This window comes from Myxine glutinosa, chromosome 4, assembly GCF_964187855.1.
Source record: "Myxine glutinosa chromosome 4, kmMyxGlut1.1, whole genome shotgun sequence".
NCBI classification, from domain to species: Eukaryota; Metazoa; Chordata; class Myxini; order Myxiniformes; family Myxinidae; genus Myxine; species Myxine glutinosa.
Window position 1 is genome coordinate 71,359,294 of NC_136264.1, and position 20,995 is coordinate 71,380,288.

General features: G+C 44.3%; 1 protein-coding gene across 7 annotated transcripts in view; it reads right to left on the reverse strand.

The window, feature by feature from the left end:
* Positions 1 to 20,995, reverse strand: part of FCHSD2 (FCH and double SH3 domains 2) — a 216,853-nt gene that overhangs the window by 66,236 nt on the left and 129,622 nt on the right. For all 7 annotated transcript variants that reach the window (XM_068112523.2, XM_068112522.2, XM_068112528.2 and 4 more), the window contains 5 exons: positions 19,917 to 19,980; positions 19,550 to 19,678; positions 19,081 to 19,203; positions 18,842 to 18,937; positions 13,971 to 14,099 (listed from right to left, as the gene is read on the reverse strand). In XM_068112523.2, coding sequence (XP_067968624.2) covers positions 13,971 to 14,099; positions 18,842 to 18,937; positions 19,081 to 19,203; positions 19,550 to 19,678; positions 19,917 to 19,980 — 541 coding nt within the window. The remainder of the gene's footprint in view (positions 1 to 13,970; positions 14,100 to 18,841; positions 18,938 to 19,080; positions 19,204 to 19,549; positions 19,679 to 19,916; positions 19,981 to 20,995) is intronic.

Genomic DNA, 20,995 nt, shown 5'->3' on the forward strand with positions numbered 1-20,995 from the left:
TTGATTCCTTGGGGGAATATATTATTGATTACTCTGGATCCTTGGTGTGGGGTTTCTTATTGACTGGAATTCATATTGATTGCATTACGAAAGCGTATAAATCATATATCTTTCTGGCGGGGTGCCTCCCACGGTCCGGGGGTCACCGAGACCAGGTAGTTACCGGGAGGACCACGTAACACAAGGAACAGGGAGAAGTGGGGACAGGTCCTGTTCAGTATAGTCTATCATCGGCGAGGGGAGAGACTGTTCAGTCCAGTCAATCATGGGTGAGGGGCGAGGCTGTTCAGCATAGTCTATCATGGGTGAGGGGTGAGGCTGTTCAGTACAGTCAATCATGGGTGAGGCGCGACATTGTTCAGTATAGTCTATCATGGACGAGGGGCGAGGCTGTTCAGTATAGTCTATCATGGGTGAGGGGTGAGGTTGGGTGGGGAGCGACACTGTTCCGTATAGTCTATCATGGGTGAGGGGCGAGGCTGTTCAGTATAGTCTATCATGGGTGAGGGGTGAGGCAGTTCAGTATAGTCTATCATGGGTGAGGGGCGAGACTGTTCAGTAAAGTCTATCATGGGTGAGGAGCGAGACTGTTCAGTATAGTCTATCATGGGTGAGGGGTGAGGCTGTTCCGTATAGTCTATCATGGGTGAAGAGCGAGACTGTTCAGTATAGTCTATCATGGGTGAGGGGTGAGGCTGTTCAGTAGAGTCTATCATGGGTGAAGAGCGAGACTGTTCAGTATGGTCTATCATGGGTGAGGGGCGAGGCTGCTCCGTGTAGTCTATCATGGGTGAGGGGCGAGGCTGTTCCATATAGTCTATCATGGGTGAGGGGTGAGGGTGGGTGGGGAGCAACACTGTTCAGTACAGTATATCGTGAGTGACACTGTTCAGTATAGTTTATCATGGGTGAGGGGCGAGGCTGTTCAGTACAGTCTATCATGGGTGAGGGGCGAGGTTGTTCAGTACAGTATATCGTGAGTGAGGGTTGACACTGTTCAGTATAGTCTATCATGGGTGAGGAGCGACGCTGTTCAGTATAGTCTATCATGGGTGAGGGGCGAGGCTGTTCAGTATAGTCAATGATTGGTGATGGGTGAGGCTGTTCAGTATAGTATATCATGGGTGAGGAGCGAGGCTGTTCCGTATCGTCTATCATGGGTGAGGGGCGAGGCTGTTCAGTATAGTATATTGTGGGTGAGGAGCGACGCTGTTCAGTATAGTCTATCATGGGTGAGGGGCAGGTTTAGTTCAGTATAGTCTATCATGAGTGTGGGGTGAGGCTGTTCAGTATCGTCTATCATGGGTGTGGGGTGAGGCTGTTCAGTATAGTCTATCATGGGTGTGGGGTGAGGCTGTTCAGTATAGTATATCGTGGGTGAGGAGTGAGGCTGTTCAGTATAGTCTATCATGGGTGAGGGGCGAGGCTGTTCAGTATAGTATATCGTGGGTGAGGGGTGAGGCTGTTCAGTATAGTCAATCATGGGTGAGGGGTGAGGCTGTTCAGTGTAGTATATCATGGGTGAGGAGCGAGGCTGTTCCGTATAGTCTATCATGTGTGAGGGGCGAGGCTGTTCAGTATAGTCTATCATGGGTGAGGGTCAGGTGTAGTTCAGTATAGTCTATCATGGGTGAGGAGCAGGTGTTGTTCTGTGCAGTCTATCATGGGTGAGGGGCAGGTGTTGTTCAGTATAGTCTATCATGGGTGAGGGGCAGGTGTAGTTCAGTATAGTCTATCATGGGTGAGGGGCAGGTGTTGTTCAGTATAGTCTATCATGGGTGAGGAGCGACGGTGTTCAGTATCGTCTATCATGGGTGAGGGGCGGTGTTGTTCTGTGCAGTCTATCATGGGTGAGGGGCAGGTGTTGTTCAGTATAGTCTATCATGGGTGAGGAGCAGGTGTTGTTCAGTATAGTCTATCATGGGTGAGGGGCAGGTGTAGTTCAGTATAGTCTATCATGGGTGAGGGGTAGGTGTTGTTCAGTATAGTCTATCATGGGTGAGGGGCAGGTGTTGTTCAGTGCAGTCTATCATGGGAGAGTGGCAGGTGTAGTTCAGTATAGTCTATCATGGGTGAGGGGCAGGTGTTGTTCAGTGCAGTCTATCATGGGAGAGTGGCAGGTGTTGTTCAGTATAGTCTATCATGGATGAGGGGCAGGTGTTGTTCAGTATAGTCTATCATGGGTGAGGGGCAGGTGTTGTTCAATTCAGTCTATCATGGGAGAGTGGCAGGTGTAGTTCAGTATAGTCTATCATGGATGAGGGGCAGGTGTTGTTCAGTATAGTCTATCATGGGTGAGGGGCAGGTGTTGTTCTGTGCAGTCTATCATGGGTGAGGGGCAGGTGTAGTTCAGTATAGTCTATCATGGGTGAGGGGCAGGTGTTGTTCAGTATAGTCTATCATGGGTGAGGGGCAGGTGTTGTTCTGTGCAGTCTATCATGGGTGAGGGGCAGGTGTAGTTCAGTATAGTCTGTCATGGATGAGGGGCAAGTGTTGTTCAGTATAGTCTATCATGGGTGAGGGGCAGGTGTTGTTCTGTGCAGTCGATCATGGGTGAGGGGCAGGTGTTGTTCAGTATAGTCTATCATGGGTGAGGGGCAGGTGTTGTTCTGTGCAGTCTATCATAGGTGAGGGGCAGGTGTTGTTCAGTATAGTCTATCATGGGTGAGGGGCAGGTGTTGTTCAGTATAGTCTATCATGGGTGAGGGGCAGGTGTTGTTCTGTGCAGTCTATCATGGGTGAGGGGCAGGTGTTGTTCAGTATAGTCTATCATGGGTGAGGGGCAGGTGTTGTTCAGTGCAGTCTATCATAGGTGAGGGGCAGGTGTTGTTCTGTGCAGTCTATCATGGGTGAGGGGCAGGTGTTGTTCAGTATAGTCTATCATGGGTGAGGGGCAGGTGTTGTTCTGTGCAGTCTATCATAGGTGAGGGGCAGGTGTTGTTCAGTATAGTCTATCATGGGTGAGGGGCAGGTGTTGTTCAGTATAGTCTATCATGGGTGAGGGGCAGGTGTTGTTCTGTGCAGTCTATCATGGGTGAGGGGCAGGTGTTGTTCTGTATAGTCTATCATGGGTGAGGAGCAGGTGTTGTTCAGTATAGTCTATCATGGGTGAGGGGCAGGTGTTGTTCTGTGCAGTCTATCATGGGTGAGGGGCAGGTGTTGTTCAGTATAGTCTATCATGGGTGAGGGGCAGGTGTTGTTCTGTATAGTCTATCATGGGTGAGGGGCAGGTGTTGTTCAGTATAGTCTATCATGGGTGAGGAGCAGGTGTTGTTCTGTATAGTCTATCATGGGTGAGGGGCGGGGATTCTCAAGATAGTCTATTATGGGTGAGGGGCAGGTGTTGTTCAGTACAGTCTATCATGGGTGAGGGGCAGGTGTTGTTCAGTATCGTCTATCATGGGTGAGGGGCAGGTGTTGTTCAGTATCGTCTATCATGGGTGAGGGGCGGGACTGTTCAGCATCGTCCATCGTCGACCCTTTTACATGGCGGACAAAACCAATTTCGAGATCCTGCCTGCAAGGAAAATGCTGGCACATTTGAAATGCATCCAGGACTTGCGTGAATGCAAACTATATTTTCCAATGCTTCATGCATATTACAGCGACAAGGGTAGTACAAGGTTGACATGGACTTCATATTTTAGAAAATAAAAAAGTACACGTCAGTGGTGTGGAAACCTTGGAGATGGACATACAGACACTTGCTTTGATATGTTCATCAGTGGTGAACTGAATGCCCCCCAAATGTTCTTCGAGTGGACAAAAGAGATGAAAACCACAAGGTGAGTCAGTCTGGACGGTAGCAGGATAATCTCAATTTCCCAAACCATCTCAGCTAGAGTAGTACTCACCACATTTGCTGCGTCAGGGTGAGCAATACAGTGCATGGTTTTATTGCACCATGGTAGCACACACATGATAGCCATCATCTGCATACTGCTTGCTCCAAATTATTGCGTAACAAGTTACTGTATGTGTAGTATTGTGCGTTGATGGTTTATCCACGCTCATGAAATTCCACTTGAATCAAACCTTAAATTGCCTTCGGCTTTCCAGCTGATAGCTGAACCTGGAATTACGTGGGTCGTTTTGACTTGGCATGAAATGATGGACCCAGGTCTCGTCAAAGTTCAAAATCTTCTTCAATAAATCATCTCCTTCCCTCTGGTAGTCTTCCAGGAGCCCTATGCCAATGACCACACTGGTTGCCTTTTGATACAACGTGAGGTCCTTTGATACTCACCTTGCATTTACCTCAGTGAATTTCAAGTGGGAACTTGCAATAGTTTCCACACTTCCAAGACTTGCATAAAATTGTTCTGCGCTTTCACATGTAGTAATCAGGCGATCATCTTGAACCCACTGCAACATTGGAACAGGCAAGTTTGTGAAAGGCGAGTGACCAAATGGTGCAGACACGAATAAGAACTTTAACTGGTTGGACCTACTTCTACATCACAATGCACCAAATGATGCACTTCTGTTCCATGGCACGCACGACGATGTTGGCCGCCATATTGGTTTTACTCATAATGCTTTGACCAGGGTTGATGTCACTTCCTTATCACCTTCTCACAGTTGACAAAAAATTGCACATAATTTCAACATCGAGCTATTATTTTACAATAAAAGAAGTAATCTATAATAATTTTTTTTTGAGATTTCCACTTCTGGTTTTGCCGGCGAGGTTGTGTTTTTCCAAGCTCTTCACGCTATCAAAGTAAAATATTTTTCCCATTTGTATTTTTGTCAAAACTGTATTTTTATTTAATGGTGTGTGTGTCTACTGTGTGTTTCTATAAGATCTCGGTGTAAATCGTGCATACCTGTGTATAATCGTTGGTTGTTCCTGCTGCATTTTGCAGGCCTGGTCCCTCGAGGCTTTCCTGTCTTCTCTCAGCGGTCGTTTGTTGTCCATTTACTTTCGTTCTCTCACTGTCTTGCTTTTTTCTTTGTCTTTCTTTTCACCACATACTTCCCCCGAACATCTTACCCTTTGTTTAAAGACTTAATTAAAAAAAATAAAAAAAATAATCTAATTTCCTTCTCTCCCCGTGTCCGTTGGTTCTTCGACCACATGTTTACCCCACCCGTTTTTTTTTTCTCTACTTCCTTCAAAACTCAATCCTCTCAAGCCGACACCTTTCCAATTCTAGTTTTTACCATACTCCTTCAACTTTCTCCTTCTTCCTCTGATCCACTTTCACCTAACCTTCAAAAAAATACATCAACGAATAATTTAAAAAGTAGGCCTCTCCTCCCATACTAACACATTTGCTTATACACCTCCCTGTTCCTTCGTTCTCTGCTCTCCTGGCTGTCAATCTCCTATTTTTCTGTTCCTGCTTCTGAACCTGTTCTGGATTCCTTAATCCCCCTTAGGAATCCTTCATGCCCTCATTTAGCGAATTTCCCCAGATAGTTTTCACCGTTTAGTTTAAAATGTTTAAACTTTCCCCTGAAGTGTTGTATTCTGTTGTATATTATAACACACTCTTCTTCTTCTTTACAAGGTTGTCTTCGATTTGCTCACCAAATCTCTTCATTTCAAATAAAAATTCAATTTCTTACAGTTCTTTCTTTCTACATTCCCTAAACTCGCTTGCATTCCACCCGTCCTCCAACATTTTAAAACGGACCTCTGATTCGAAAATCACAAGAAACTCATTTTGCAATAAATATTCGTTTTCCATTAATCGTCCAACACTTTCTAAAATCCAAACTTACCCCTCCACTCCTAAACTCCCCCATCACCCATCCCTTTCAAATATAACCCTTGCCCCTCCACTCCTAAACTCCCTCCTCCCCTCCTAAACTCTCCCCCGCCACTCCCCTCCTAAAATCTCCCATCACCCCTCCCCTCCTGAACTCTCCCCTAACTCTTCCACTTCAAATATCGCACATCACCCCTCCCCTGCCAAACTCCCCCCTCCCCTCCTAAATTCTCCTCTCACCCCTCCCCTTCAAAACTCCCCCTCTCTCCTCCCCTTCAAATCTCCCCACCCTCCATTTTTCTCCAATTCTCCCCTCTCACCCCTCCTCCTCAAAGCGTCCTCCCCGCTTCCTCTCCCTTCCAACTCTTACCTCCATCTCCTCCAACCTTCTTCCTCGCTCTGCCCCCTCAAACAACACCTCACTGTGCCTCATTCAATCACCATCAAACCTTTTGTCCTCCTCATCCTTCCCTTTCTCCTAGCTCTTCTGAAATCTATGACACACTATCAACAGCTCTCCCTACCTCCTCCACCTCCTCTTCCTCATCTTACCCTACCCCTCCCCTCCCCTGTCCTGCATCTGATGCTCCCCATTCCTTTTCTTTAACAGCATGGACCTCAACTCAAACATCCGGGGCCTTCGCTCAATCCTGATTGATCTCTCCATAAAGGTTGCTTCTGACAAACCAGACTTAATATGCTTAACAAAAACTTTCCTCCTTCAAGATGTCTCTGATGCCTTAGTATCTCTCCCTGGTTACTCCCTCCTCCGGTATGATAGAGCTGAACCTCATCCTGGAGGTGGGGTTGCTATCTTTATCAAAAACTCTTTTCCCCACTCTCCCTGCACTGCCCTCTCTCCATCTCATCCACAGGAATACCTCTGGCTATGGCTTCCCCTTCGCTCCCACCTTTTGTTCATATGTGTGTTGTACCATCCACCAAACAGTGATGACTCCATCTACATCTCACTGTCTGATAACATGGACCAACTTCTATCTACTCATCCCAACTCTCTCTTCCTCATATGTGGTGATTTCAACTGTCATCATTCCAGCTGGCTGGGTGTGGGTACCTCTCACACCAGCCATGGCACCTCAGCAAAGGACTTCTGCGACCAACTGGGACTGACACAATCTGTCAATTTCCTGACCCGGATCTCAGTCAACGGACCATCTCCCTTCTAGGCTTGGTTATGACAAACTTCCTTGCAAATGTCTGCTGCTATTTTTCTGCTCCAATCAGTTCATCTGATCATTTCCTTATTAAAGTGGATATCTCTCTGGCCATTCTCAGAGAGCCTCCTCAGCGTCGACGAGTCTGGCATTTCACTCAGGCTGATTGGCACGGTCTGCAAGCAGCCATTAATCATCTAGACTGGTCTCCCATCTCGACTGCCTCTGACATAAACTCTTCCTGGGAATTCTTCCAAAGTAAATTGCTCTCTCTCATGCACAGATATATCCCATCTTGTCTTCAGATGTCATACCCTTCCTCCCATGCATGGTACACAGAATCTTGTGGTGAGGCAGTTGCCCTGAAACAACTTGCCTTCGCCTCCTGGAAGGCAAACCCAACGGAAGGCAATCTCATTTCCTTTCACAAGCCCAGAACAAATGTGTGTCTACCCTCAGGAGAGCCAGGAAACAATATGTCCATACTCTCAAGAGTGAACTCTCAAACCTGTCTCTCTCTTCCAAATCCTGGTGGTGTCTGGTCAAATCTGTTTCTGGTGTTTGTTCCCCCTCCATCCCCTCCCTTACCTCAAATGGCTACATAGCTGACTCCGCACATGAAAAAGCTGAATGCCTCAACTCTGTGTTTGCCTCAAAGTCTTGTGTCCCAAACCCGTCTCTCTCTGTAACCACCGTACCCAGTCGTACCCAGCTGCTCCTGGACTCCGTGTCCTTGTCTCCTGACAAGGTGGAAAAGTTTCTGTCAATCCTCGCCACTGATTCTGCAACTGGACCAGACGGCATCAGCCTACGTGTCCTAAAATCCTGCTCTGCCGCACTTTCACACCCTCTCTCTGTTCTCTTCACCCTCCGTTTTGCTCAAGGTCATCTGCCATCAGCTTGGAAATCAGCCAACATCACCGCTTTACACAAAAAGGTGCAAAAACAGATCCTTGCAACTACAGACCAATCGGCCTGCTCCCAATTATCAGCAAAGTCATGGAATCCATCATTGCTTCGGATATCAAATCCTTCCTCTTCTCCAATGGCTTGATCTCTGATCATCAATTTGGTTTCAGACTAGGTCACTCGACTCTGGACATGCTGCTTCTGCTGTCTCAACAATGGATGGAGGTCCTCAATGCCAAACAGGAAATCAGAGCTGTCTCCCTTGACATACAGTATCACGTGCCTTCGATACGGTCTGGCATCCCACTCTGCTCACCAAACTCTCCTCCAATGGTATCCATGGAAATCTCCACGCATGGCTTGCGGACTTCCTCTCTGGTCGTAATCAACGTGTGGCCCTGAATGGATTTCTCCCATCTCCCCTTCCTGTTCAGGCTGGAGTTCCCCAAGGCAGTGTTCTGGGCCCTGTGCTTTTTCTGGTCTTCATCAATGATCTCTCCGACTCTCTAGAAAATCCTCTCTATCTCTTTGCTGATGACTCCACTCTCTGCCGCTCCATACCTCATCCCTCAGATCGGCAGTCTGCAGCCTCCTCACTCTCTGCAGACCTGAACAAAATCACAGACTGGTCAAGCAAGTGGTACAGGTCTTTCAATCTTGACAAATCTCACACCCTCACTATGTCTCTCCGAAAAGACTGACTGGACAACCCTCCCATCTACTTTCTCAACAATCCTCTACAAGAAGATCTGTCACTCAAGCTTTTGGGTCTCACTATCTGTCATGACCTTTCCTGGGAAAACCACATTTCCAAGCTGGCCGACTGAGCATTCTCAGTCGTGCGAAGTACTTTCTTGGCACTTCTGAGCTCCTCACCACATACAAAGTTTTCATCCGCAGCTCAATGGAATACTGCTCTCCCCTCTGGACTGGTGCTCCTTCCTGCCTCACACCTAGCTCGGCGTCATGCTGTTGAAACCAAAGCTTTCAGAATCATTGGAATCTCCTGCGATTAAGCTAACTCTGAGGGCCTTTCGCTCACTCACCGCAGGCAGGTTGGTGGTCTTTCTGTCTTCTACCGATTCCTCTCTGGCCTAGCTCCCCCAGCTCTGTCTGTGCTCTGTCCCCCAAATATTCCTACAGGTCGCACGAGATCTGCCAGCAACCTTCTTCTGGTGAAACTGCCAAAATCAAGACTCTCTCTGCTCACCTTCACTCTTTCATTCCTCTTTTCTCCCATCTCTGGAACAAACTCCCTCACTCTCTTCAATCCCACTCCTCCCTCCGGGTCTTTAAAACAGCTGTTCACCACCATCTCTTATTTCCCCCATCCAAAACCTTGATCTTTTCTACCCCCTTCAATTCACCCCAGATCCACTTTTTTGAAATACCGACTTCTTTCCTGGAAGTCTTAGCTGTGTCCATGTGTTCTTTTTACCTCTGCCACCAACCGCCCTCCACCCGGCCTTCCCATGCCTCCTCCCCCCAAGCCCTCTCCCTCCCACAGATCTCCCGATGTCCCTGCTCTCAAATGTTGTGCTTGTGTGCTTCCCTCTCTCTCCCCATCTTGTCTCCCACTCCCGTTATTTTATATTGTATGTGTCCGTTAGTTTTTTTGGGGATTAATGTTAGTTCTTACACATGCCTCGATATTGAAAAAATATACAAAAACAAACAAAAAAACAAAAACAAATCCAAGTTAACCTTGAACCACCCTCACTGTTTTTACACCCTCCAGGTTTTACACCCTTTTACACCCTCCTCACTGTTTTACCACCCTTTACATCCAAGTTAACCTTGAACCACCCTCACTGTTTAACAACACATGATTTTTCTGTTGCAGCAAACCTCATAATGTATCTTGGTTTCGTTGAATGCCAGCATTGGTCTACGTTGGCGGACAAGATGAACAATTTGTTTTATCAAATAAAAGTTGATAAGAGAATGTACACCATCTATCTATAATTCCAGTAATCTCTGTGTGTTTGTTTGTACGTTTGTTTGTCTGTGACCGCTGTTTCTCGACAACCACGGGTCCGATATACTTGAAACTTGCCAGGTATATTGCTGGGGACCCGAGGATGTGCCTTTTCAAGGTTTCATATTAATCGGACAATTACTTACCGAGCTATGTCCAAAAAACGATTCAACCAATCAGAGAGCAGCGAGCTATCGCGTGTGCCGAACGTGGCGGACACACTCTGCCTCGGATGGCACATTTGAGAGCGTATTCATTTATTTCACGTTTGCAAACTATGTTGGCGCTATGTTGGCGTTAAACTATGTTTTAAAACTAATAAAAACCATTTCATCTAAATAGAGGGGGGGGGATTGTCACTGTACTCGCAAGCCGTTCGCCGTTCGCTTTGGCGTTGCGAATGGACCAACACATTTCATGGACCAAACCATTTCATGTAAAGCGTTCGCCGTTCGCTTTGGCGTTGCGAATGGACCAAAACATTTCATGAACCAAACCATTTCATGTAAATAGAGGGGGGGATATAATTTTAGATATAGATATAGTACGGGCATGCCCTAGTATTCCAAATTCCAGCTCCATCCTATAGGGGGCACCTCATCAGCGGCATTGCCACACCCCTCCAAGAACAGACGGATACAAGCACCCATGTGGTGCATGCGGCTAAACCGCAGTGGGAAATGAGGTGTGGCTATCGTTTTGTGGAAACCTCAACCGCACCTTGGTTACCATGGCGGTAAAAATACCCTTATCAACTTTTAGTTAGACAGTGCCATCACGGTATATACTCAGTGAGAAACATTTGCTCATTGTTTGTGATGGCATACAGTTAAAATTTAATGACGACGTTTAATATTTGTTCAGCACACATATCGGTTAATGAAGACAATCGGGGCGTCACAAATCATTCAAATACATTTTACACTCTAATCACAACTAACTTAAACTAATGTAAATCTATACCTTAAGAGAGTCTGCCTGTCTGTCTGTAACGTGTGTGTATGTGTGTGTGCGTGTGTGTGCGTGTGTGTGTGTGTGTGTGAGTGTGTGTGTCTGCATGTGTCGCCATTTTTTCAGAGATGGTCAAACAAATCTTTGTCAGATTTTTGTGAAAAAAAAGATTTTGGTTGGATTTTTGAAAGAAAAAAAAACGTTGGAATTTTTATTTTTATTTTAATTGCTCTATTGGTGTCTAAGCCTTTGTAGCTGCGTGAAAGGTATTATTAAATGATCCCCCAACCCCATTCCTTAGTGGGTGTAGGGAGGTGTTTTATGCCCCCACAAAAAAAATAGAACAAGGAAAGATACATTCAAAGTACACCGCCCCCATGCCAAATAATTAAATATCCCACAGCGCGGCATTGCCAGGGCGCCTCCGGTGCCCGGCAATACCGCAGTGCAGCTCATAGAGACTGCCTTGGGAGGGAGAGGTTGTATAATAATTGATTGATTAATTGCATAATTAAAATCAATAAAAGATTATCATAAAATATTTTCTTAATCAATTGGCTAATAGCATAGCTAAACCACTAGTGCTTCATCCGAAGATGTATCTTTTAGAAATTTAATTAAATAAGTCATTAATAAAAAATTAAATAATTAATTGATTAATCAATAAATAATTAATCAATGAAATCATTAATCAATAAATCAAAAATATCCTTTATGGCCACGTCACCTTGTCACTGTCATGTCCAAATATTAGCTTCCTAGCTCAAAAGGTGCCTGAGATATTGCCCCGATGAGAAAGAAAATAAATAAATGATTAATAATGAAAATAAATAAATAATAATCACAAAAAATTAAATAGTTAATGAATTCGCTAATAGAACACGTAAACCACCACCATTTCATCAGAATCTGTAACTAAAAAAAATAAAAAATTAGTCATTCATTGAATAATTAAATAATTAATCGATAAATTGATTAATTGATTCATCAATAAATCAAAAATATATTTTACAGCCAAATCACTATCATTGGCATGTCCAAATATCATCTTCCGAACTCAAAAGGTGCCTGAGATAACGGCCAGAAGAGAAAGGAAATGTATGAGTACTTAATTAATCGCTAATAATTAAATAACTCATCAATTAATTGATTAATCAAAAAACAAAAAATAGCGTTTTGGACAAAGGACTTGCTCACTATTGTGCCGAAATTTCAGCTTCCTAGCTCAAAGGATGGCTGAGATATCGCCCGGACAAACAAACAAGAAAGCAAGAAAACAACCAGAGTGAAAACCGAGTACTCCCTTTCAGCGTGCGTCATTGCCGAGACCCCTTCGGTGCCCAGCAATGACGTTATGCAGCACCTGGGGGTGGCATAGGAAAGGTGCAGTGTAAAACAACCAGAGTGAAAACTGAGTACTCCCTTTCAGCATGCGTCATTGCCGAGCCCCCTTCGGTGCCCGGCAATGACGTTATGCAGCACCTGGGGACGGCATAGGAAAGGTGCGGTGTACAAAAAAAATCAAATTGATTCAAAATGCCAACAGGATAGGAAGAGCACCGGGCAACACTGGGTACCACTGCTAGATTACAATAGTATATAAAACTACCTCCAAGTACAAACAATATCAAATGAAATGAGATGCAACCAAAAGTCATTCTCAATGAAAACAATTTGTTCATCAAGTCTTGAGGTTGCTCTTAAAATTCTCTCGACTTGGACAAACTTTGAGATAATAGAGGAGATTGTTCGAAAGGCGAGGTTCCACCACAAGTAAAGAGCGATCCCTCCACGACCTTCTAGACCTATTTCCAGTCAGTCTGATATGATATTGCTTGAACGAAGTAAAAGAACGACAATGCACATGAGATTGGACCAGATCCAGAATGTACTTTGGAAGTTGATAACGTATTACCTTACAAGTCATCATCAAGAGTTTCTATTCCAGTTTCTGTTTGATAGGGAGCCAATGAAGATGCTACAAAATGTGTGTAATATGGGAGGATGGCCTAGCCCTAGACTCTAGAGCAAGTCACCAGGTGTGCAGCTGCATTCTGTATTTTATGGTACTCGTCGTATTTTGCTGTTATGTCCAAATGAGGTAGTTTCTCGTGTCCAACCGAAAGATGTTGAATGAGTGAACGTGCTGGTTTGTTGCTGGTGGTAACTGGTAAGGTACTTCCTCATCTTGCGAATTTCTCATGGATGGTAAACAGAGGATCTGATGCAGTTTGAGATTTGAGGTTAATGTCCATATTGAGGTAATGGTGCATCAGATCAGATCGGCCGATCTCATCTGATACACCACTACCTTTTCCCTCCATTACATAAATGCAAACTCCGTGCTGTTTTCATTCAATTTTAGATCGTTGTTGTTCATCCATTTCTTGATTGGAAAAACTCGCGAATAAAGTTGAAGTTGTTTTCATGCGTTTATATTTTATTTCACTCGTTGTTGGCACATCTCTGGAGCCTCGGGTCATGTTTGTTTACCTGCTCCAAGTTTACCTTCATGATGTTTTCAGCACAAACAGGTCACAGCTTACATTACCCACAGTTGAATTCACACCTTATCATTATCATAATCATCATGCCTCATTGGTTGGGGTCAGCGGCTCACGGAGCATGCAGGATCGGTTTAACATTTCAAAAACTAAATGGCCAGGCCTGTGGACAGTTTTTGAAAGGAATTTGACACCTGTTCCTGGTAACACAATGGCCTACTCTTTTATAAAGGCACTGTGGAATCTTTAACGGCAAACGACAAATCCTAGAAGATGCGACAGCCGACTTAGCACCCCATCCAAAGGATGGCACACTGATTTATTCATCGCCACGCTCTGTGAAGTACCGAGATTACAGTCTGGAGTCGGGTTGGAAAATAAAACACAGACTAGATGGTTCAAAGTCGAGTCAGGTACCTCTGGCCTGTCAGCCATATTCAAACCATGACATAAATGTAGAAATTAAAGGTGTGAGTAGTGAGTGTATGCACTACACACACATACAGCATGGATATTGTATTGCACAGACTTGATTACAACAGTGAGATATAAATGCCATCCCAGGCCGGCATCTCAGTTTTCCTATGGAACAGTAACGCAACTCTGAAAAGCATGCTGTGCAAACGACATGGAACTCAACGATGCTGAAAGTCAGCAAGCAAGATGTCATCGGCAGCCGATTTCTGCGCACAAATATTACAAGAACTGCAGTTGGAGGGAAATGAGCCATACATACCCGCTGACTGTGGACCAGCTGCTTGTGGCTGCGTGCGGTCCTGGAAGCCCATTTGCGAGCTTCCTTTTCCAGCCAGTTCTCCACCTCGAGTCCTTCTATTCCCTCTTCTGGCCCTTCCAGGTTACTGACCTGTTTTGCCGACAGCAATAGAAACAAAGATTTCTGGTTAAAAAATCATTGTGTGATGGCATCGGCATTATCAGCAGCAGCAGCAGCAGCTTTCTCTGTCGTTTCCTGGAGCAAACCAGAAGAAAAAATCCCTAATTTCTCCCATCGAATACAAGGTATTTTGTTCAAGGAATGTAAAACAGCTTATAGAATGAGGAACCAAAGGTAGAAAAGACAAACACCACAGATAGATGGTTTGGCATATTCACACACAAGTACACCACATGCACACACAAGTGTGCAGCTGTGTTAAAATCCCGGGAGGAAAGAAGAAGACAAAAGGAACACCAACTGATAAAGTAGTGATACGAAAAGCCAAAAATTGGCAGGATGCATTTGTCGGCCTCAACATGAACATCAATGTCTACCGAAATCACGAAACAAGAAAGGTACATTACAAAAACAAATTGGTATGTGCATTTCAAAAGCAAAACAATGGATAGTTTCAGTTTTAATCAGCTTCATCGGATTTTGCTGAAGCTGGCAAATGCATGTGCTGCTGGTGCGCGATCATTGTGGATCTGACATGATCATTCAAGAGCACCACGAGTGACAACCTAGGGGTGTTTCGGGTCTCCCTAAAGAGGCGAATCCAAAACTTGGAACCTTGGAAATAGCTGATCCATTATATCTACTGTATCGTTACTTTCCGATATGTCTGGCAAATATCAAGTTTCTCACGCAATCTGATTTGCTTCGGTAATAAAAATTAATGGCGTCTAGTACCGTGGCAGAAAGCTTCAGTGAAACAGACATCCGAGCTATTGTTAAGTTCACAGTGACACAAAAGAAAACTGCACACAAAATCCATCAATGGTTTTAGAAAGAAAGAAAACAAATCCATCAAGCTTCGTGGAAAACGTTCTGCAGCTGATAAAGAGGTTAACGCAAACATTTCTACTGGTACAAAGAGCACGTACTTGAGAATGTGGCCTGTGCTCGGATCAAAAGGTTGTTTACTGCTGGGAGAAGTACAGTAAATTGAAAAGGATGGAGAAATGTGAAATAATGCGACATGTGTAAAGATTGTCAATGGTCTGGGATGACAGAACATTTGGGATGAACCTCGGTAAGGGCACGGGCTTCAAAGGGAGTGGTGAATTAAGACACGCGGTATCAGCAAAATTGAAAAAGGAATGTATGACAATGTCGAAAATGCAAACTGTAGTGGTCACGTCACCTAAAGCTGCAAGCCAGTTGGCTTCGGAAAACTGAAGAGCCATTTAGTACAGATGAAAGGTTGACCGTTTACTCTGATTGTCAGATTCAGTTCAATCCGTTTTGTAAGAAATAATCCATCAGAGATTTCATGTTACAGAATCATATCGCCTTGGATCGGGTGATGTGTGTTAATATTTGGTGGGAAAGTGGTCAGAATAGTCTCATTGGGCATTCGACACACTACCCTTTTGCTCTACTTTCAAAGCTCGCAGTGTAGGGTGTACATACCAGATGGGCGTACATACCATAGTGACCGCCTTCATACCAGATGTCTGACTTCCTGCGATGCCATGGAAAACGCCTCTCTTTATTTTTGCAGAGGACTACACATTGTGTCACACCACAGTACACCATCCAACTCACAGGCAGAGAGAAGCTGCGTCACTATGCTGATCAGGAATTGATTACCGTAGATGCTGGTTTGATAAATCAAACATGTCCCTCAATGCTGGACAATATCACAGTGTCATCCTGTTGCTCCAGAAGGATCGTCAAATGAACCCATATATCTATTACCATGGTCAACCACTGGAAGGGATTCAGTGTCTTAAACTTCTCGGCCTTACCATCAGCCATTACCTCAATCGAAGCTCTCAACATTAGTGACATCCACCCACGATGAGGCCGAAGCACAAGGCCTGTTGCTCGCACATTGCACTCGCACATTGCAGGTCTGTGGCCTTTTTATCTTTTTACCACTTCTCCCTTTCACCGCTTCTCCTCCTGTGTCCTTTTTGTCTTTTTACCACTTCTCCTTTTTACCGCTTCTCCTCCTGTGTCCTTTTTGTCTTTTTACCACTTCTCCTTTTCACCGCTTCTCCTCCTGTGTCCTTTTTATCTTTTTACCACTTCTCCTTTTTACCGCTTCTCCTCCTGTGTCCTTTTTATCTTTTTACCACTTCTCCTTTTCACCGCTTCTCCTCCTGAGTCCTTTTTATCTTTTTACCACTTCTCCTTTTCACCGCTTCTCCTCCTGTGTCCTTTTTGTCTTTTTATCACTTCTCCTTTTTATCGCTTCTCCTCCTGTGTCCTTTTTATCTTTTTACCACTTCTCCTTTTCACCGCTTCTCCTCCTGAGTCCTTTTTATATTTTTACCACTTCTCCTTTTCACCGCTTCTCCTCCTGTGTCCTTTTTGTCTTTTTACCACTTCTCCTTTTCACCGCTTCTCCTCCTGTGTCCTTTTTATCTTTTTACCACTTCTCCTTTTTACCGCTTCTCCTCCTGTGTCCTTTTTATCTTTTTACCACTTCTCCTTTTCACCGCTTCTCCTCCTGAGTCCTTTTTATCTTTTTACCACTTCTCCTTTTCACCGCTTCTCCTCCTGTGTCCTTTTTGTCTTTTTATCACTTCTCCTTTTTATCGCTTCTCCTCCTGTGTCCTTTTTATCTTTTTACCACTTCTCCTTTTTACCGCTTCTCCTCCTGTGTCCTTTTTATCTTTTTACCACTTCTCCTTTTTACCGCTTCTCCTCCTGTGTCCTTTTTGTCTTTTTACCACTTCTCCTTTTTACCGCTTCTCCTCCTGTGCCCTTTTTATCTTTTTACCACTTCTCCTTTTTACCGCTTCTCCTCCTGTGTCCTTTTTATCTTTTTACCACTTCTCCTTTTTACCGCTTCTCCTCCTGTGTCCTTTTTGTCTTTTTACCACTTCTCCTTTTTACCGCTTCTCCTCCTGTGTCCTTTTTATCTTTTTACCACTTCTCCTTTTTACCGCTTCTCCTCCTGTGTCCTTTTTATCTTTTTACCACTTCTCCTTTTTACCGCTTCTCCTCCTGTGTCCTTTTTATCTTTTTACCACTCCTCCTTTTCACCGCTTCTCCTCCTGTGTCCTTTTTATCTTTTTACCACTTCTCCTTTTTACTGCTTCTCCTCCTGTGTCCTTTTTATCTTTTTACCACTTCTCCTTTTTACCACTTCTCCTCCTGTGTCCTTTTTATCTTTTTACCACTTCTCCTTTTTACTGCTTCTCCTCCTGTGTCCTTTTTATCTTTTTGCCACTTCTCCTTTTTACCGCTTCTCCTCCTGTGTCCTTTTTATCTTTTTACCACTTCTCCTTTTCACCGCTTCTCCTCCTGTGTCCTTTTTGTCTTTTTACCACTTCTCCTTTTTACCGCTTCTCCTCCTGTGTCCTTTTTATCTTTTAACCACTTCTCCTTTTTACCGCTTCTCCTCCTGTGGCCTTTTTATCTTTCTACCACTACTCCTTTTTGCTGCTTCTCCTGTAACCTTTTTAGTTTCCATCTGCTCTCTCAGCCCTCCAACACTCTTCAGCTCCTCCAGGATGCAGGCATTATTCCGTTAACCCCTTCGCGGTTAAACACCAATCAAATCCGGGCTTTCCTCCCAACTCAACCCATTTGTTCCTCTTTGCTCCCATTGGTGGAACTACCTTCCAGAGATGGTTCAATGCACTCATAACTGCAAGGCTTCAAAAGCAAATGGAGCACCACCATTCCATATCATTCCACATCACTTCCTGCAATTGTTTCTAACCCCATTAGCATTACCTCATCCAATCCCTTGTACTTTACTGTGTTCCCTCCCCTCCCCTCCTCTCCTCTCCTCTCTCCCTATATCTCCTCTTTTCCTTTTCATTCATTCATTTGCAGGGTGGGTCCAACTGTGGCCACTCCTCAACTGTTAGTACGTCGCATTCATACTCTCTGTCAGCTCGCTCTTCCATAACATAAACGCCTTAAGTCGACCATGAAGTGTGCACACACCACATGTAGACACACCAATAAGGCAAGGCAGATGTCCCTCCCTGGAGGTCATTACTGAACTAGCTGGCTGTTTACTGATAATGTATCTGTGGAATGGTATTTATCCTGAAACTAAGCTTGAATTTCCTAATTAGAATAAGAACCACCTTTAGATGCCATTTTTCCCTGCAAAGTGGGGGTTGGCCTTTTTCGGACACCGTGGTCCCCTTTTTGAAGCAATGTTTTATGGCCGATGCTCTTCCTGCCGCCAATCCTGTTAGTCACCTCTTGCGACAGGCAGGGAAATACCAGTGAACTGGTACTCAATTTGCCGACCTCAGAAGGATGACAGGCTGAGTCAACCCCCCTGGCGTTAATTCAGCGATCAACCGGGATTCGAACCCAGGATCCTAGGATCCCAAGCCGGCACCCTCACCGCTAAGCCAACACCAGGCTTCAATTTCCTAATTAGAATCTAGAATTAAAACCATTAATCAGCCTTCAACTGAAATTACACCAACAACTTCTGGGAGACAAATTCAGCATCCTCACCACAGTGCTATACAGTAGTATAGATAACGAATGATGAATGAAAGCAACAGCACAACCCTCTCAATGGTCCAAATATGCAATTGATCAATTCGCTAGATGCTTCTGTGGCTAGCTAAGCCGATAGCTTCCTGGTAAGACCTGGCAGACTAAATTGATGGCTCATGATAAAGATTTTAAAGAACCGGTCTATATAGAATCAAATGAAAACAAGTTTGTTGAAACCTTACCGGGTCTGAATCCGCTGGCTGGAAGATGAAGGGTTTGACCTCAGTGATGCAGGGGGTGTCTCGAAGGAATATCTGGTGACTGCTCTCCCTCGACACCTGAGAAAACAAAAAACAAAGTAATATTACGGTAGCTGATGAAACCAGAAGAAACCACAAGTTGTTGTGAACATATGTATCCGGCCCAGGCTAGCCGGTTCTGTTGTCGGCAGCATGGTGCATCAGACTTCCCCCCGAATCACCTTATCTGCAGCAGGGAGAAGGGTTGTGAAGGCTTCCTGTGTATGGCAACAGGCCTCGAGCTCTGTTTGTCCAAAAACTTTAAAGTATTCGGAAAACCTCTCATAAACATCTCCATCCAGAGTCTTGGGGGAAAGGGGTAAAAGGTATATATTGGGCAGCCTGAAGCAAAAGGGCTCTTATAAAATGCAGAAAGGGTAATAAAAAGGTAATAAAAGTAGGTTCCAGAAGGTGTGGAAGAGGGAAGGGACCAGATGGTCAGCATAATGACAGAATAAACAGGGAGGAATTTAAATAAATTATATTTTCAACAAGTTTATGCTTCCCTTCCTTCTCAGGCAGATTGTACAGATTATTGATTCTCGTACTATGTATTTAATGGTCACTCGAGAAAGAATCAACTGTATTTCAAGAAACGCGTCCGCATTATGTAAAGAACAGGGATATGCAGCATGACATAAAGAAACTTACCTGCATTATATTAGGTATTCTGACACCATAGTAATGCTCCTGGTGGGCATTGGCTGCAGCCAGGCATAAAATGTAGTCGTTACGAGCTTGCCGCACACGTGCATTGCACTCAACAAGACGGGCCGAAAGCTTCACGGAAGCAGGAGCGTGTACAGCGATGGTGGAGTGAAAAAAACAACAACAAATAAAAGTCACAGCAGGAATCACAACCATCATGTGGAAAGGTACAAATGATTAGTGGGAGGCGACGTGATCATGCAGTTTGGGTGCAGCTTTTGTATGTATAGTACTGTACTGTGTTTAGTTTAAGAAGTAGCGCACCAACTGTGTCTGTGCAGTTTGAGGTGGTGCGGGTGGCTCCACAAACCTTGGCGTTCGCCTTTTGCAAGCTGCCCTTGAACTGGAACAACCCACTGCTCCTTTTGGAGTTTCTGGTGGGGAAGTAACACACAGGCGTTAGAATCTCTTCCTTAAAAAGTCACAAACTAATCAATCAATTTGGCTGGCACCGATCTCATCCAATTGTGCCAAGCAGTACTTACTTGCAAACATCAATAAACGTTAACTTTCATACCACGTTTTATGACACACAGGCTGGGGAATAGGGAAAATCGTCTTCCAGCAATGAGCTGTTTACATTCCAGGAATAATGGGGAAAGAAAAACGATCAAAAAAGTTCGCGAAATGACAACGCATTGCCAGACTTCAGAGGTCTATCTCATCAATGACAGTAACCGGGGTTTTGTCTCGTCTGACACTTGACCTGATAGGTCATCATGACATTTCTGTGGCCATTCCCACCCGGCAGTACTCATTTCCTCTCCCAGGGCACAAAAGGGCACATTAGTCAGGGCACAAAAATGTAAATTTGTCATAAATTTCAAATACCACAAATTCAAATTCCATGCAATGTGTTGATATGCCAATTGTTACCTCCACCACCGAAGGTCGTTTTCACCGCTGTCTGTCTGTCTGTCTGTTTGTTTGTTTGTCTGTGAACAGGATCTCTTAAAGTTGTGGATGGGCTTGGCCAAAACTTGGTGGACAGGTTGTGTGTACGACAATGGCGAAATGATTAGATGTTGGTGAAGATCCGAACCCGGATACGAGAAAATTTTAATTTTCTAAGAGTGATCCTTCACCATTGAGAGATATAGTTGGACAGATATGTGAAAAAGATGTTCACCTCTGGCAGGAAGCATAAAAATTGGTATATAAGGGTTTTAAGGTATGCTGAATTGAAATAGATGTGGAGACATTTGACAGCCATTCAACGTGGTACTAATTTTTGATGATGTCAGAGAATTGGTTGAGAATGTTCTTGTTAGAGGTTTACATCTTATTTACATGTCCATTGTGTTATACATACAATAAATAGATATGTCCGTCTATTATAAAACACACAATCATAACATAACACAACATGTACATTTGTTATGTACAAAT